Here is a 17,057-nt window from a genome sequence, read left to right on the forward strand (position 1 = left end):
AATTAGGAAATCTTGATGTAGTCTTGGGAATGCAGTGGCTGCGAAAGATGGGAAAGATGAAGGTGGATTGGCCCGCACTGACAATGGTATTTAAAATGGACGGGAAGAAGATCCAACTAAGGGGTGATCCGACCTTAACTATGCTCGAAGTGCCTTCAAAAGATTGTCTCGAGCTTGGGAGAGCCATGATCAGGGGTATCTCGTAGAAATGTGGGCTCTACAGGCAATGGCTAAAGGACATTCAGGGGATAATGCAGTCAATCCGCCCACCCATCCCCGATCTATTGTGAGGCAGATAGAGGAGTATTCCTCTGTTTTCCATCTCCCAGAATCGTTGCCCCCAAGTAAAGCCATAGATCATCGTATAGTGTTGAAGGAGGGCGCAGACCCTGTGAATGTTCGCCCCTATCGATATCCTCAGGTACAGAAAACAGAGATTGAACGATTGGTGACAGAGATGTTGGATGCAGGGATTATCCGCCCTAGTGCCAGCCCCTATTCCAGTCCTATCATTCTGGTAAAGAAGAAAGATGGTAGCTGGAGATTTTGTGTGGACTATCGAGCTCTAAATAGCGTGACCATACCTGATAAGTTTCCCATACCGGTGATTGAGGAACTTTTGGATGAGCTCCATGGGTCGTGTACATATTCAAAGATAGACCTCAAGTTGGGGTACCATCAAATTATAACCTCAAGTCGGGGTACCATCAAATTCGGGTTGCACCAGAAGATGTACCTAAAGCAGCTTTTCGCACACATGAAGGCCATTACGAATTTTTAGTAATGCCTTTTGACTTGACAAACGCGCCCCCGACGTTTCAAGCACTTATGAATCAGGTATTCCATCCCTTCTTGCGCAAGTTTGTCCTGGTCTTCTTTGATAACGTCTTAGTCTATAGTCCAGACTTGGAGACCCATGTATCCCATTTAACTGTGGTGTTTAACCTCCTGATAGACCACAAACTTGAAGAAATACCAATTTGCTCAAAATCGGATTGAGTACTTGGGCCATTGGGTTTCTGCAAATGGAGTAGAGGCTGATCCTGAGAAGGTGCGGGCGATGCTCTAATGGCCGGTACCGGTGAACATAAAGGAGTTACGGGACTTTCTAGGGTTGACCGGATATTACAGGCGATTTGTAGCAAACTATGGAACTATGGCGGCTCCTCTAACCCAGCTCCTTAAAAAAGATGTGTTCCGTTGGGATTCTCGTGCTACTGAGGCCTTTGAACTCTTGAAGCAAGCAATGGTGACCATTCCGGTCTTGGCTCTCCCTGACATCTCTCTACCATTTTTCATTGGGACTGACGCCTCAGGGTATGTTTGGGGGCAGTTCTCTCGCAAAACCAGCAACCCATTGCTTATTCTAGCCATACCCTGTCGTCTCAGGCCAAATCCAAATCAGTTTATGAGCGTGAATTGATGGTTGTGGTTATGGTAGTGCAAAGGTGGAGGCCATGCTTGTTGGGGCAAAGGTTTATTGTGAGAACAGACCAGCAGGCTTTGAAGTTTCTTCTTGAACAGCGTGTGGTCCAACCTAAATACCAGAAATGGATGTCCAAACTTTTGGGATACGACTTCGAGATTCGATATAAGTCGGGGATGGAAAACAAGCTGCGGATGCTTTGTCTCGAATGCCTACAGTTGGTCGATTGGCAGCTATTTCCAATGTCGAGTTGTTGGATGGTAATGTGATCCATGATGAAGTTGAGAAGGACACTTATCTATCCATGATTACGAGAGAGTTGGAGCAGGACCCAGATGGGGGATCTAAATTCCATTTGCACCAAGGAAAATTAATGTATAAGCAGCGGTTGGTCCTCTCCAAGCACTCCATCTTAATTCCCTCAATCTTGCACACCTATCATGACTTATGGGTGGCCACTCGGGGTTCTTAAGGACCTACAAACGACTGACAAGTGAACTCTACTGGCAGGGGATGAAATCTGATGTTAAGAAATATGTGCAGCAATGTCCCATTTGTCAGCAAAGCAAATCTGTGGCTGCTTCTCCAGCTGGGTTATTACAGCCTCTCCCTGTTCCACATCGTATTTGGGAAGATATTGCTATGGACTTTATAAAAGGGCTGCCTAAATCTGGGGGATGTGAGACGATTCTTGTGGTAGTGGATCGGCTTAGTAAGTATGGCCACTTTTTATCCTTAAGTCACCCCTTCACCGCTAAGACTGTTGCTGCACTATTTGTGAAGGAGATTGTCCGGCTTCATGGTTTCCCTTGGACCATTGTCTCTGATAGGGATCGCGTTTTTACCAGCAACTTCTAGTCAAAGTTGTTTCGGTTACATGGTGTCATAACCATACTAGTAGAGAGTAGGTTGTGACGCCCACATAGTGGACAAGTGGTGGCGACATGCATATGTCGCCCGTCGGGCCATGTTGTGGGCCGAGAGAGAAGTGCCGTGATGCGACCAAGGAGGATGGTGCATCACCTATCACACCCCATGGATGTACTCAAGAATGCCTAGAGAAGGCGTATGCAGAATGCAAGGCGAAGGCGATGTCAGTGGTGTCGGTGACAAGCTCAGCGGGGGCCAGTTGAGGCCCCGGGCCATGACCCTAGAAGTAAGGGTTCCGTCAAGAGTTTGGACAAGCGGCTTTAGAGTTAGATGCATATAAGTGAGATATGCAAGCACGCCAGGTTTCGTGTCAATCGGAGTTCAGACGTGCGCTCTACGTTGGCGAGTGACTCCTCGCCACTTTGCACGTACACGCCTGCCAGACCAAGAATGCCTTAGAATGTACCTTAGGGGGGAGGCATGGTGTCAGCTCTCCACCACCCCTGGGCCCTGTGGCCTAAGTGAGCTGCCCCATGGCACATGCGTGTGTCATGGCGTGGGCGAGCGTTGCAAGACCAAGGTCTTGGGCGTCTTCCTTCGAGAATGGGAATCTCAAGGACAGTGTCGGACGGCACGGGTGTGCCGGCATTGCGCCTCGTCCCATGGGCTGGAGGTTGCACATAGGGGCCGTTATGCGGTACGGTATGCTCGAACGACAAGGCACGGTCGCGGGAGTCGACGTGCCACGATTATGTCCGGATGGATGGATGTCCGAAAGGCCCCGATCATAAATACAAGTCCATGGGTCGGTTCTCGGTATGCGTGCCCAAGAATTCAGCGAAGCCCGATGACATCCCGATGCTCGGGGTGGCATCCTACAGTACCGGTGGGCACCCGGTAAGTGAGAAAAAAGCTAGTCTTGGCCCGGTAAGCGGCAAGACTCATCCCGGTTGCCAAGTTTAGTCATTCCTTGTCCAGATCTCGGCAGGAATCATCCCGGCAGTACCCGGTAAGGCCGTTTAGCCCGTTACTGACTAGTTTCTCGGCAGGAATGGTCCTAGAGGCGTCCGATGGGTCCGATAAGCTAGCTTTGACATAGTTAAGCGGCAGGGTTCTCCCGGTTGTACCTGGTTGGCGTTTTAAGCTCGTTCTGACCCCGTTATAGGTCAGAACTCATCCCGGTAAGGTCCTGACTCATCGTAGGAGCGGGACGGTCGAGTGGTCGAGAACCAAGATGGTTGGAAAAGTGAAATGAAGCCGAGTCGAGGAAGAAAGAACCTCGTCTAAGGTCCGACGAAGCCACAAAGGGCGCGAAAAGTAGATTGGGGCTAGAGTTCCTCGTAAGGCTGGCCATGGTCGAGCTTAGATCATGGCGCCGCGTGGTTGAAAAATGTACGACCGTGACACATGGCACTCAGCTTCGTCGGAGCACTGCTTACCATTCGCAGACTGACGGACAATCCGAGGTGGTCAATAAATGTCTGGAGACTTATTTACAATGTTTCTGCAGTGGAAAGCCTAAGCAGTGGATTCATTGGTTATCTTGGGCTGAATTTTGGTATAATACCACGTTTCATGCTTCCACTGGCACTACTCCATTCCACATTGTGTAAGGGAAAACCTTACAGAAATTGAAGCAGAAATCATTGGGTATTTTGAAAATTTGCATAAGGGAGAGGGTGTCCAAAGATTTTCTCCCAAAGGGATCAACTCGAGACCCATTTCGAATCATTACAGCAGCTGGTTAGAAAGACCATGAACTTGAAATATGGTCGGCTATTAAATCTCTTGGGAAAAATAAGGCCCCTGAACCTGATGGCTTTACAATTGAGTTTTTTGCCAAATTTTGGCAACATTGGAAAGGGGATTTTGCTAGACTTTTTGCGGAATTCTACACAAGTGGTATTATAAATGCTTGTATCAAAGATAAGAAGGATATTGTGGACAAGGTTAAAGACTTTAGGCCCATTAGTCTTACCACCTCCACATACAAAATTATGGCTAAAGTCCTCGTCGAGCGGCTTAAGAAAGTAATATCCAGCACAATCTCCATTGATCAGAGCACTTTCATTGAGGGTAGACAAATTCTAGACCCGATGTTAATAGCAAATGAGACGGTGGATTGTTACATATTGCAGAAAAAGAGAGGTTGACTTTTAAAGCTAGACATTGAGAAAGCTTTCGATAAGGTGGATTGGGATCTTTGATTGCTGTCCTTAGAAAGAAAAGATTTGGAAATAAATGGATTCGGCGGATTAATGGGTGCATTCGAGAAGCTAAATTTTCAATCTTCATAAACGGTAGGCCTCGTGGAAGAATTCTTGCTTCGCGTGTCTTACGTCCCCTTTCACCAATTTTTTTTTATTGATCAGTGATGTTCTAAGCAGCTTACTGGAAAACATCCAGTATAGAGGTTTGTTTGAAAGTTTCATTGTGGGGAGCAATTCGGTGCATATTTCTCATTTACAGTTCGTTGACGATACGTTGCTATTTTGTAAGGATAATGAAGAGATGCGGGATATCCTTTTCGATACTAAAAAGGCATTTGAATGGCTTTCGGGCCTTAAAGTAAATTGGGAAAAATCTTCGCTGTGCGGAATTAATATTGACCTTCGATTCAAAGGGTGGTTAGGGTTGCAAAGAAGTTTGATTGTAAGTTTGAAACACTGCTTATTGTTTATTTAGGTCTACCTTTGGGTGGAAATCCTAAAAATATTTGATTTTTGGAATCCCATTGAAGAAAAAATCATGAAAAAGCTCGATAGATGGAAAAAGTACCAGCTTTCTTGTGGAGGGAGGTTGACTCTTTGCCTCTCAATTCTCAGCAGCATTCCATTGTACTTTTTATCTATATTTCGAATGCCTGTTCTTGTTAGCAAACAAATTGAGTAAAGTTTGAGATCATTTTTTTGGGGAGATGGTCGAAACACTTGGTTAGGTGGGATATTGCCTCTCGTCTCAAGGAAGAAGGTGTTTTGGGTCTTGGGAGATTGTTGCATAGAAATCATGATTTGCTAGTCAAATGGGGCTGGCAGTTTAGTATAGAAACTTCAGCTGTTTTGAGGTAAGTTGTGGCAAGCATTTATGGTATTGACCGTTTTAACTGGAATGTTTATGGAAAAAAATTGGTAGTTGTCGTAGTCCACAGTTTTGCATTCAAAAACAATGGTCGTTGGTGGCAAACTTCACCTTTTTCTGTGTTAAGAATGGCAAACGAGTTCTATTTCGGCACCATTTATAGTTGGGGGATTCTATCTTAAAGGAAAGGTTTCCATCCTTATTTCGGATATCTTCTTCTCCTTCTATATCAGTTCATAACGCTTGGGACTCACATTCTTCTTCTTGGAGAATTGAAGTTAGGAGAATGCTGAAGGATGAAGAATTGGAAGAATATTTATCTTTGATGTCACTTTTAAATCCGATTCAGCTTTGTGATGATGAGGATCAATTGAAATAGAGTTTAAACTCTTCAAAATCCTTTTTGGTTAGCTCCCTTTGTAAGTCTAGAGTTGGTTCTTCATCTCTGCCTAAGGATTTTGTTTCAAGATTGTGGATTCTCCTTAATGGGAAAGTAAATACTTCTGAAACTCTCCAAAAGAAGTGCCTAACATGCTCCTCCAACCTTCTATATGTGTTTTGTGTGCGGCCACTTGCAAAGACCAAACGCATTAGTTTCTCTTTTGTCCTTATGCGTCAGTTTGCTGGGATCTCTTCTTTCATATGTTCAATTTAGCTTGGGTAAAGGACAAGTCAGTATTCATCAACTTTTCAGTTGCTATTTGATCCTTTCTCTTCGCCTAAAGCAAGTCTTCTTCGGGTAAACGGTCTTAAAGCGCTTATATCCAAGTTATAGTTTGAGCGGAATCAAAGGGCTCTCGAAGGGAAAAGCCGTTCAGCTTTCGAGTGCTTCAGTATAGCTAAGTTCAAAGCCTCACAATGGTGTGCTCTCCCCAATCTCTTTGCAAATTATTCTCCTAGCATGATTTGTTCTAATTAGGAGGTTTTTTTGTGTAATGTTTAAGCTTCCTTTATTAAGTTTGGTTTGTTTGTATCTTTATTTTTATTTTTTTCCTTCTTCATCCCCCTTCATTTCACCCCTTTTGGGGGTTTGTATCTTTGAACAATTTTTGTTCGTTTTCATTTATCAATGAAAAGGTCGTTTCTTGCTAAAAAAAACTATGACATGTTCCAAAATTCCAATCAACTTGACTATATGAGAAAACTCAATTTTATTCTACACCAATCATTTCTTTTTTTTCATCTCCCATCACTTTTCCTTTTTAACTCAAAAGAAAAGGAACCATTTTCAATGCTACGACTTCTAAAATCCAATTTAATGTAAACTCTACTAAGATTGAACTCCATTTTCACCAACGAATATGAAAGAACCAAGAATCATAAAGTGAAAGCCCCATTGACAGAACCTTTTGATTCTTCGACTTCTAAAGGAAATTTTCTTGAATCTACCATTTATAAAGAAAGAGAGACTCCAATGGCAATTTAGTTACTTTGTTATTCTCGGGTCAATTTGGTTAGAATGTAACAAGAGGGTTTTTAAGGGAACAAGGGGATCTTGAAAAGAGGTTTGAAGTTTGAAACGCTTCTACACTTCCCCATGGGTCTACCAAGTCTATTTTATGATTCTCTCCCTGCTTTTTGTTCTTAATAACTAGAGCTTTTTTGTATTGTTTCTTTTTCTGAACAAGAAAAAAACTTTTCATTATGGTTAAAAAGTTACAAGAAAGAACAACAATTTAAACTTAATCAAGTCAGCACATAAATGGAGGATACAGAAACATAAAAAATAATAAAGGATATAAAGCCATATCGAGGATTTAAACTTAATCAAATCAGCACATTCATTCCAAGCAAGGAACTTGTCTATTTTGTAATTGTTTTATGAAGCTCTTTTCTTGTTTTAGGCTAGTATTTTTGGATGGCTTTACTTTTGTTATCACACTTGGCTTAACTAAGATGGTTTCTTATCAATAAATTGCTGATAAAAGATCTAAATATCAGTCAAAACTTTTAACAAACCTACAGAGATAAAGAAACAGGATAAATGTACTGTGCATTATGCTAGAGTATAAATACTTGAGGAACATATCATAATGATGTATCCAGCTACCTCCGTTTGCAGAATGGATCTTGAAGTAGTATATATGAGCTCCCATTTCCCATTAAGTAGATTAGATTTGAGTGGCTCCTTTACGGGGTTGGCTGCTTCAAGCTTGCATGATATCTGTTGGTAATAAATCAGAACAAGAAGAAAAATTATGTTATAATTTATTAAAAGTGATTACAAATAAAAAATTAACCATGACATGATTTACTAAATGTGAATACAAATATAAAATAAACTATATTCTGATTTATTCAAAGGGAATACAGATATACAATAATAATTTAATTTTAACTGATTTATACAATAATAATTGAGGAGGAACTTAAAAGACTTTGAAATTGCAGACTGGATTGATATCACCAATCGGCTAGTTTCAACTGTCCTTAACACAGCACCAGACACTCCCCTTTGGAAGCTCGAACCAAATGGTACTTTCTCACCTCCTCTGTCCAAAAAGCTCTATCTACGAGAACACAAATCCCCACCGCCATCCTCAATTATGAGGTTATTTGGAAGGACCACTACCCAAAGTCAAATTCTTCCTATGGGAACTTAGCCAAAAAATCCTTCAACACTGCAGATAAGCTTCAGAGACGGATGCCTCACTGGTGTCTCTCCACATTGGTGCCCCATGTGCAGAAACGGCCCTAATGCACAACAGCATCCCTTTTCCACTTGCACCCATGCGGTCTCTTTTTGGATTGTCTACTCAGCACCTTTAATTGTTGTATGGCTCTCCCTACCGACCCTAAAGCTCTTCTCCACTTTGTTCTTAAGGGCTACCCTTTTGGGAAAGAAAAGAAGCTTCTTCAGATGCATTTTGTTCGTGCTTTCTTCTAGAACACTTGGATAGAGAGGAATCATAAAATCTTCAAAGACAAGGAGCGCTCCTTACCTGCCTTTTTTTATGATACCTTTTTTTATGATATAGTTCTGCTTGTCATATCATGGTGTGAATGCTCCCCACTTTTCCATCATATTAGCCACTTGGAGACTTATTTTGTAACACCATTGGCTGGGCTTCTTTCCCTTTTGTAATTTCATACCATCAATAAAATTGTTTCTAAGCAAAATCCTTGCTCAGACATAATCCTTGCTCAGCCAACCCCAATACCACCACCCTAACTCACCTCATACTCTAGTACGAGACATAATCCTTGCTCAGCTCGACACCACCTCGGTCAAATACTAATTCAAAGATCGGAGTATGTTGGTCACAACACCACACCGTTTGTGCAAGTGATCATCTCAGCTGAGTTATCTCCACCTCAAATCCGACATCAACAAGGTTCACCTACACCAGAATCACGCATGGATCTTATATTAGCCTCACTTCAAAGGAGGAAATGCCTTCAAAGTTACATTTTTATGCTAATTACCCTTACTATTATAGGACTGGTTAAATTTTCTTCCATCTAACTATGGCTCCCTCCTCTATCCTCCCTTCCCTCACCTTTCAACCCTTCCTCCCCTCCAACATCTCTCTGTTCGGCAAGAACCTCTCCGATGACAACCTTTTCCTGTAGTGCCTTCTGTAGTCCTCCATCATGACGTCGAAGACCTTTGCAAAGATAGAAAACAAGGTCTTCACATGTACTTTTGACCCTGAAAAAAGAGGCCGCTTTCTGAGAATTATAGAATCACACCTGAAAAGAACTTTTGCCTTCTTCTACGAAGTAGTAGCAATTTGGCTTATTGATGGCATTGAGGAGTTGCTTCTGGCACCCAACACACAAAAGTTCTTTAGGAAAACGGATTGCATGGATGGTTTCATTTGGATGCAGAAAACAACGAACAAAAAAGGGAGCTTCTTGGAGATGACCAAAGTTCAGGGAGGAGGCAGCAAAAGAAACTTAGTCGTTCCCTCTGAGGAAAGGTCGAAAGGATGGGAGGCTATCAAACAGCTGCTTCTAGACTTCATGAATGGAAAATCCCAGATATCACCCGAGGTCCAGACGCCAAGAAAATTCCGATCCTTTGCAGAAGCTGTGAAGGGGTCCTCTAAGCATCACAAGGCCTTTAGAGAGAACGTCCCTCTGGAACCTAGAGAAGTGAGAGCTCTTGATTGGAAGAGAACAATTGTGGTGACAAGAAGAGACTTTCATGACGACTGAGGAAGAATACTTGAGTTTATAAAGAAACAGATAGAAGAGTCCTTCATTATAAATGCTTTCCAACCTGACAAAGCCCTCCTTAAGTGCACTTCTGAAGAATCGGCAAGATTGCTTGCTAGCAATAAAGGCTGGGTCACTTTCGGCCCCATGACTTTAAAAGTTGAACTCTGGAATCCGCTAATCCATGGACGTTTTACTGTTGTTCTTATGGTGGGTGGATCAAGTTTAGGAACATCCCCCTTCATCTTTGGAGTCTGGCCACCTTTCAAGCAATTGGGAACTGTTTTGGAGGCTTTTTAGACTATGCAGATGCTAACTCTTCCCTCATTGAATGCACAGAAGTTGTCATTAAAGTGAAGGGGAACTATTGTGGTTTCATCCCAGCGGAAGTGAAGATTGTCAATCTGGACCAGACTTTTGTTGCCCATGTTAGCACTTTTCAGGACAGCTCGTTGCTCGTCGGAAAGCAAGTAACGGTCCACAGCAGCTTCCAGCAGCGGAATCTTTTTACAAAGGAAAGGAAGGTGCAGCTTTGAACCCAGTGGATATTTGGAGGGTGCAAGATGGTTTTTTTTATCCAACGGTTAATGTTTTTCACCCCCTTTCTCTTCCCAATGCTTCTGATTTTTTGTCTGTAGGAGGTGACAGTACAGGCGATGCTACTCCCCCTACTCTTTCATGCTTTGGTGAAAAAAGTGCTGCCCTGGTGGACCCCACTACTAAGTTGACTGCCCGAGATACTGTTTTAGAGGGAATTCCAAAAAAGGAAAGACCCAATCAAATGCAAATGCGTGGTACTTTTATGGGTCAAGATAAGAAAGGGAAGTCTGTCTCTTTCTCCAAAAACAACCAGCTGAGACTTTTTAAAAAAAAGGTAAAGTGTGTTCCACGACAAACGAAAACTCCACAAAGGCCATCTCTTTGAACAAAAATGGGAAAGGTAAGGAGAAAGAGTTTGAGATGTTGTCTGACATTTCTTTCTCTAGCTTTGATAGTGAAACCCAAAGCCTTGTTTTGGGGTCGGTTGGAAACAACACGAGAACCACGATTCAGCAAATGTACCCTCCCTCAGAATATTATCATATTTTCCAGGACGTAGAAACGGGTCAAACCTCTTTGGATAATGGTGGTTTGGTAGAAATGGTGCTGGAACACCAGGGAGAACAAAATCAGTGTGTGGAGCATGACTCGGATGAAGAAGTGGAAGAGAAAAATTTCCCTTTCACTAGAAAAATGGTTCTCTACTTGCAAAAGCACAATTTGTGCATTAGAGCTATCCCTTCTAAAGCTGGGAGTGCTGCTAAGAAAAAAGAAGCTAGGGAACTCTGTAATCTTCTTAGATCATGGGAAAAGGAAGTGGAACACGAAAACAGTAGATTAATTGAGGGCCAGAGGGTTACTCCATGAAGATTATCTCGTGGAATGTTAGAGGGATTGGCGCCCCCTCCAAAAGAGTGCTGATTAAAGACTGCCTTTGTAAGGCTGACCCTGATATTGTTTTGTTGCAAGAAACCAAACTTGATTCAATTGATAGAAAGATTATTAAATCTACTTGGAGTTCTAGACGCATTGGCTGGATTTCTTTAGATGCAGTGGGTTCCTCTAGCGGTATCCTAGTCATGTGGAATGAAGATAGTATTTCCTTAGAAGACTCTGTCTTGGGTAGCTTCTCAATCTCGGTGATAATTAAATACAATGATGGTTTTCAAGGTTGGGTGTCTGGTGTTTACGATCCGTCTTCAACCACGGGCAGAGATTCTTTTTGGCAGGAGATGAGGGATTTAGCTTGTCTTTGCGATGATGAATGGTGCGTAAGAGGGGATTTTAATGTGATTAGGAGTCCTCTAGAGAAATCGAGAGGGGGAAGGTTAACCAGAAGTATGAGAGACTTTAATGATTTTGTGGAAGAAAGTAACTTGGAAGAAGCTCCTTTGAAAAATGGCCCTTTCACTTGGTCAGATCTCAGAAACAACCCTATTGCTACCAGAATTGATAGATTTTTCTTGTCTCATAAATGGATTCAGCACTTTAAAGAGATTACTTTGTACAGACAACCGAAAACTACCTCAGATCACTTCCCCTTGCAATTAAATCTGGGTATTCAGAAATGGGGTCCTTCCCCTTTCCGCTTTGAAAATATGTGGTTAGATCACCCTAACTTCCTTGAGAAAGTTGAGACATGGTGGAACTCTTTGCCCTCTAACGGTTTTCTAGGTTTCGCTTTTATGGAAAAGTTGAAAGGTTTGAAGCCTTTGCTAATCTAGTGGAACAAGGATGAGTTTGGAAATGTGGCTATTTCAAAGAAAAGTATTATAGACAAATCGAGGAGATAGATAAGGAAGAAGAGAGGGGGTTGTTACCTACTGCTCGGTTCTCCCTCAGAACTTCCCTTAAAGTTGATTTGCTGGAGATTACTTTGAAGGAGCAACAAATGTAGGCTCAAAAAAGCAAACTTCAGTGGCTTAAGGACGAAGATGAAAACTCCCATTTCTTTCATAAATGGGTCTCGGCCAAGAGGAATAAAGTAGCTATCCGATCTCTTGTTAATGATCAAGGTACGATTCTATCTTCTGATAGTGAAATTGAAGGGGAAATCTTAGATTACTTCGCCAAGCTTTACACTAGGGCAGAAGGGACGAGGCTTATATTTGAAAATTTGGATTGGTCTCCTTTGAATTTACAGTGGCAAGAGTGGATTGAATCCCCCTTCACAAAAGATGAAGTTCATAGGGCAGTTAAAAGTTTGAGAAATTTAAAGTCGCCGGGTCCGGATGGTATGACAGCTGAGTTCTATAAAAAAGCTTGGAACATCTTGAAGGGCGACATCCTTAGGGTGTTCCAAGAGTTTTTTAAGAATGGAATCGTGAACCTTCGAATGAATGAGACTTATGTGTGTCCAATCCCGAAGAAAGTAGAAGCAAATAGAGTTAGTGACTACAGGCCTATAAGCTTAGTCTCTTCTCTTTATAAAATCATTGCTAAGGTGCTGGCGGATAAACTCAAAACAGTCCTTCCTCTCATCATCGCAGAAGAACAAGCTGCTTTCGTGGAAGGAAGGCAGATCTTGGATGCTATTTTAGTGGCTGCAGAGATGTTGGTGACCGGAAGTCCACAAGAAAGCTAGGGTTCTTGTTAAAGCTAGACTATGAGAAAGCTTACGACAAGGTGGTTTTGGATTATATTGATGCGGTGTTGGGAAAAAAGGGTTTCGGTCAACGGTGGAGAATGTGGATAAGGGGCTGCTTGTCCTCGACAAACTTCTCAATTATCGTCAATGGAAAACCAAGAGGCAAAATTAAGGCCACAAGAGGTTTACAGCGAGGAGACCCTATTTCTCCTTTCCTTTTCACTCTCGTGGGAGACTCTTTCAGTCGGCTTGTGCACTTTTGTTGTGAGAAGAGAATGATCAAAGGCTTTGAGGTGGGAGGAAAAAAGGTGATGATATCCCACTTGCAATATGCTGATGATACACTTTTGTTTTGTCCTGATGAGAAAGGTCTTTTGTTCAAATGGTGGATTGTAGTTAATTGGTTCCTTAGGGCTTCGGATCTCTCTTTAAACCTAAATAAGACCTCCCTGATTGGCTTAAACATAAATGACGATAGGCTTAATCAAAAAGCCCTAAGCTTGGGTTGTAGAGTGGAAGATTTTCCTTTCTCTTATCTGGGTCTCCCTCTTGGGGGAAACTTCAAAGCCACAGGTCTGTGGCAGCCTCTGTTGGAAAAATTGAAGCAAAAACTTGATAAATGGCACAAGCTAGTCCTCTCAAAAGGAGGAAGGTTGACGCTAGCCCAAGCAGTGTTGAATAGTATGCCCATATATTACCTTTCGCTTGTGAAAGCTCCTATTGGTATTGCTAAACAGGTAGACAAGCTTGTGAGACATTTTTTCTGGAAGCCAGACAAATTACACCCCCACAGAAATCTGGTTAATTGGGATACCACGTCGTTACCCTTGACAAAAAGAGGTCTTGGTATAGGGGCCTTCCATCTTCGAAATAATGCGCTTCTTTTGAAATGGTTGTGGAGGTTTACCCAAGAGGGAGATGCCCTTTGGAGAAGAGTAATTGAAAGTATTTATGGGTTAGAACCTCTCGAGTGGATGGCTAAAAAGCCCAAGGGGAAAGCGGCTTAACCCTTGGTTTGATATAGCAAAGAACAGCATCCTTTTCCTTAAATTTCTATCTTTCAAAGCTAAACGTGGTGACAGAATCCGTTTTTGGTTAGACAGATGGACGGGGAACACTACTCTTGCCCATGAATTTCCTAAAATTTTTGCTTTATCTTTGAAAAAGGAGGCCACAATTGCTGATTGTTGGAAAGAAGAACAGCTAGCTTGGGACCTAGGCATAAGAAGGGGTCTGCTTGATAGCGAAGTTAGGGGCTGGATTGATATTATGAGCATGCTGGATGTCATGGTCATGCTTGTCCAGGGCCTGTTGCCTGTGGCCGCATGCCCATAACAACCTCTTTCCACATACTTTTATGCCATGTATTTAGTTTTGCTTGTTATTTTGTTTTCCTTGTACTTTTGGTGGCGAGTGACTCCTCGCCACTTTGCATGTTCACGCCTGCCAAAGGCAAAATGCTTTATAATCTACCTTAGGGGGGTACACCTAGTCATCCTCCCTACATTGCGTTGTATTCTTGTCTTGCCACTAATCTATTCTCTTGCATTCAAGCTTACAACAACTTCCAAAATGCTTTCAAACGTTTTCCAAAACCTTTTTCTCTAACCCCGTTTTCCAAAACCGTTTTCTCGAGAACGGGGGTGGAGGTTGCGACATATAGCCTTTGTGCCACCGGCTATTCGTTTCCGCATTGGCTGACTTGCTAGAGGGTGAAAGCAAGTGCCGCACAATCGCTTCTTGAGTCCCGTTAGAGTGCGATTGTGACACTGGACACCATTCGAATTGGGGAAGGAGTTGACAAAATGGTTTGGTCTCCTGATTCCTCTAGTGTTTACACGGTTAAATCGGGGTTAAAAATTTTGTGTGAAGATTCCCCAATTATGAACTCCCCTTTAACTTCTCTTCTTTGGAAATTCTCTGTTCCAAAGAAGGTGAAAGTTTTCCTTTGGACCTTAGCCAACCATGCTGTAAACACAGTAGATAGACTCCAGCGAAGATGCCCAAATTGGGCTCTTTCTCCTTCCGTTTGTGTTCTTTGCAATCAGAATGAGGAAACCATGGATCATATTTTCCTTCATTGCCAGTTTGCCCTTCGTGGGTGGTTCTTTCTACTACAAATCTTTGGGTATTCCACTTGCTTGCTTCAGAATATTGATGGGTGGATGAATGAAGATCTTCGGGAGTGGCATTTTAAAGAGAAAGCAAAATTTCTATGGAATTGTGCTGCTAGAGCCTTTATTTGGAACCTCTGGATGGAAAGAAACAATAGAATTTTTGAAGATAAGTCCTCTACGTTAGAAATTTTTTGTAATACAGTACAGTTACACACTTCTTGGTGGTGCTATAGGCATAGAAAATTCTTTTGTAATTACAACCTCTCGTTGATTATGCAAGATTGGAGTGCTTTACTTCACTAGTTTTTTTGGGAGGGGGAGCCCTCTTCCCCCTGCCTTAGGCTGTCTTTTGTCTATGCTTTTTTCTATATATTAAGTTTCTTATCTAAATAAAAAAAAAATTACCCTTACTATTATTGTAGTCTACAAGATCTTAGTTGATAGTAGCCCAGAAGGAAAACTTCTTCCTTCCACACGGTACTTTGATGGTTAAGTTTACCTTCAAGGTATATATACAAATGAAGAGATCCTTCCCTTTATCTCTTTCCCAGTTAGCAGGGGTACCATGGTCGGCATATTCAACTCAGTAGAGTAGCATGCCCACTCAACCATCCAAACGATTTTCTTTAATCAAAGTCAAAACCCGTCCTCAATAGAGCATTTATGCTCGTTCCCTTGGCATGTATCATGCATAGTAAATCTAGGGGCCTTAAGATGTTTCCTTTAGGCTTATAGCTCCTTGCAAAATGTATCTTGAAACGTGCGAGGATATCTCCATTTTAAAAACACAACCAGCTTTGCCCTCCTCTGTTACCAAGATCCATCACAGAGACAAATGACCAAATTAAACCTCCATAACTAAGGCAACTCATTTTCTCCAAGTCCTGATAAGGATATACTCAGCAACAGAAAGCATATAATCCCATTTCCTTATAATATGCAGTCCGACTATCCAACAAAAAAAATGCAGACCCACAAAAAAAATGGCAAGAAAGAAAGCATTCATTCGCCATCAATATCTTGCATCCATAGTATTTTTGCCCTGGTGGATCTCTCGCCTAGAATCTCGGGTTGCTATCAATGATTTGCGGCATTTGCCAATACACAAAGCAACCTTGGCTGAATACAAGTAACATACTGCATAATCAAAACTCAAATGCAAGTAAGAACAACCAACCTGATTAACCATTTCCCGATCTTCAGGGGTGGCCTCAGCTCCTCGATCAAGGGGCGCAATTGCCTCAAGAAGCTCCTGTTTAAGAGCACTAACATCTTTGCGTTTGTTTAAAAAAGCAGGAAAAAACGAGATTCTGACCCTCCACTTGGCCGAAGGTGCAGACGTGAGGACTGAAGTTGGGGCGGTGGTAGTGGGGTTGGACGGGAGGCGAAGAAGTCTGGGAGGTTGGGATGTTAATGGAGGCGAGAGTTTGAGGGCCGGAGTTACTGAAGGTGAGGATAAGGGCATCGCCATTTTCTCGTTTTGTGTGCTGTAGAGCGCAGCGAAAGAGAAGCCGTTGCCATTCGCGTTACAGAGCAGTTACCTTTTTTGTGTGTGGTTGGGGGCAGTGGGCTTCTTTGATTTTTTTTTTTTTTTTTTTTTTGATTAATTAGTTAGCAGTTGCATTCACGTGTTTATTGAAGATGTGTTTGATAGATTTATTTTTTAAAATTGTTTTCAAATTAAGTACTTAAAGAGCAGGAATTCTTAAAATAATACCAAGTGTTGTTGGTTATCTACTAAAAAAAAGGAATTCTTAAAATAATATTAATTGTTTTCAGATTTTAAATGTTTAAATGCATAATTAAATTAAAAATGTTAAAAACTTTGATAAATACATGATTCTTATAATATAAACTCATGTCACTTTTTGTTAAAATTAAAACAGATAAAATATGAAATATTATAAATTATATTATATTATAAAATAATAATTATACAAAATTATAAAATATTTGTTAATAAATAAATTAATATTATTTTATGTTGAACTAAATATTTTTTTAAGAAAATAAAATATTTTGTTGGTAATTACCAAAAAAAACAATGCAGGAAGTCTTGAACTCCCACCTACCTTGAAAACTCCACAATGCTAAAACTTATTTCTAAATTACTTGTGAATTTTTCTTTTTTCAATCAAACTTAAACAACTCCCAAAAACTACTTTCAATCGTTCAAATTATTTTTAAGGATAGTTGCAAATATGACAAAAATATTTAGTAAAATAGTAACCACATTTAATTTTTTCAAATATAGCATTTTTTCCAACAAAAAACGGAG

General features: G+C 41.5%; 1 protein-coding gene across 1 annotated transcript in view; it reads right to left on the bottom strand.

Moving 5' to 3' along the window:
• LOC111023791 (putative plastid-lipid-associated protein 4, chloroplastic) overlaps positions 1-16,314 on the bottom strand; it is a 40,880-nt gene extending 24,566 nt beyond the window's left edge. Inside the window, exons 1-2 of the mRNA XM_022301271.2 lie at positions 15,957-16,314; positions 7,425-7,538 (exon numbers count right to left, since the gene is read on the bottom strand). Of these exons, the coding sequence (XP_022156963.1) occupies positions 7,425-7,538; positions 15,957-16,250 (408 nt within the window). The 5' untranslated portion in view covers positions 16,251-16,314. The remainder of the gene's footprint in view (positions 1-7,424; positions 7,539-15,956) is intronic.
• Between the last annotated feature and the right edge of the window lie 743 nt (positions 16,315-17,057).

Source organism: Momordica charantia (assembly GCF_013281855.1).
Source record: "Momordica charantia cultivar OHB3-1 chromosome 4 unlocalized genomic scaffold, Mcharantia_2.0 BLBB01000004.1, whole genome shotgun sequence".
NCBI classification, from domain to species: domain Eukaryota; kingdom Viridiplantae; phylum Streptophyta; class Magnoliopsida; order Cucurbitales; family Cucurbitaceae; genus Momordica; species Momordica charantia.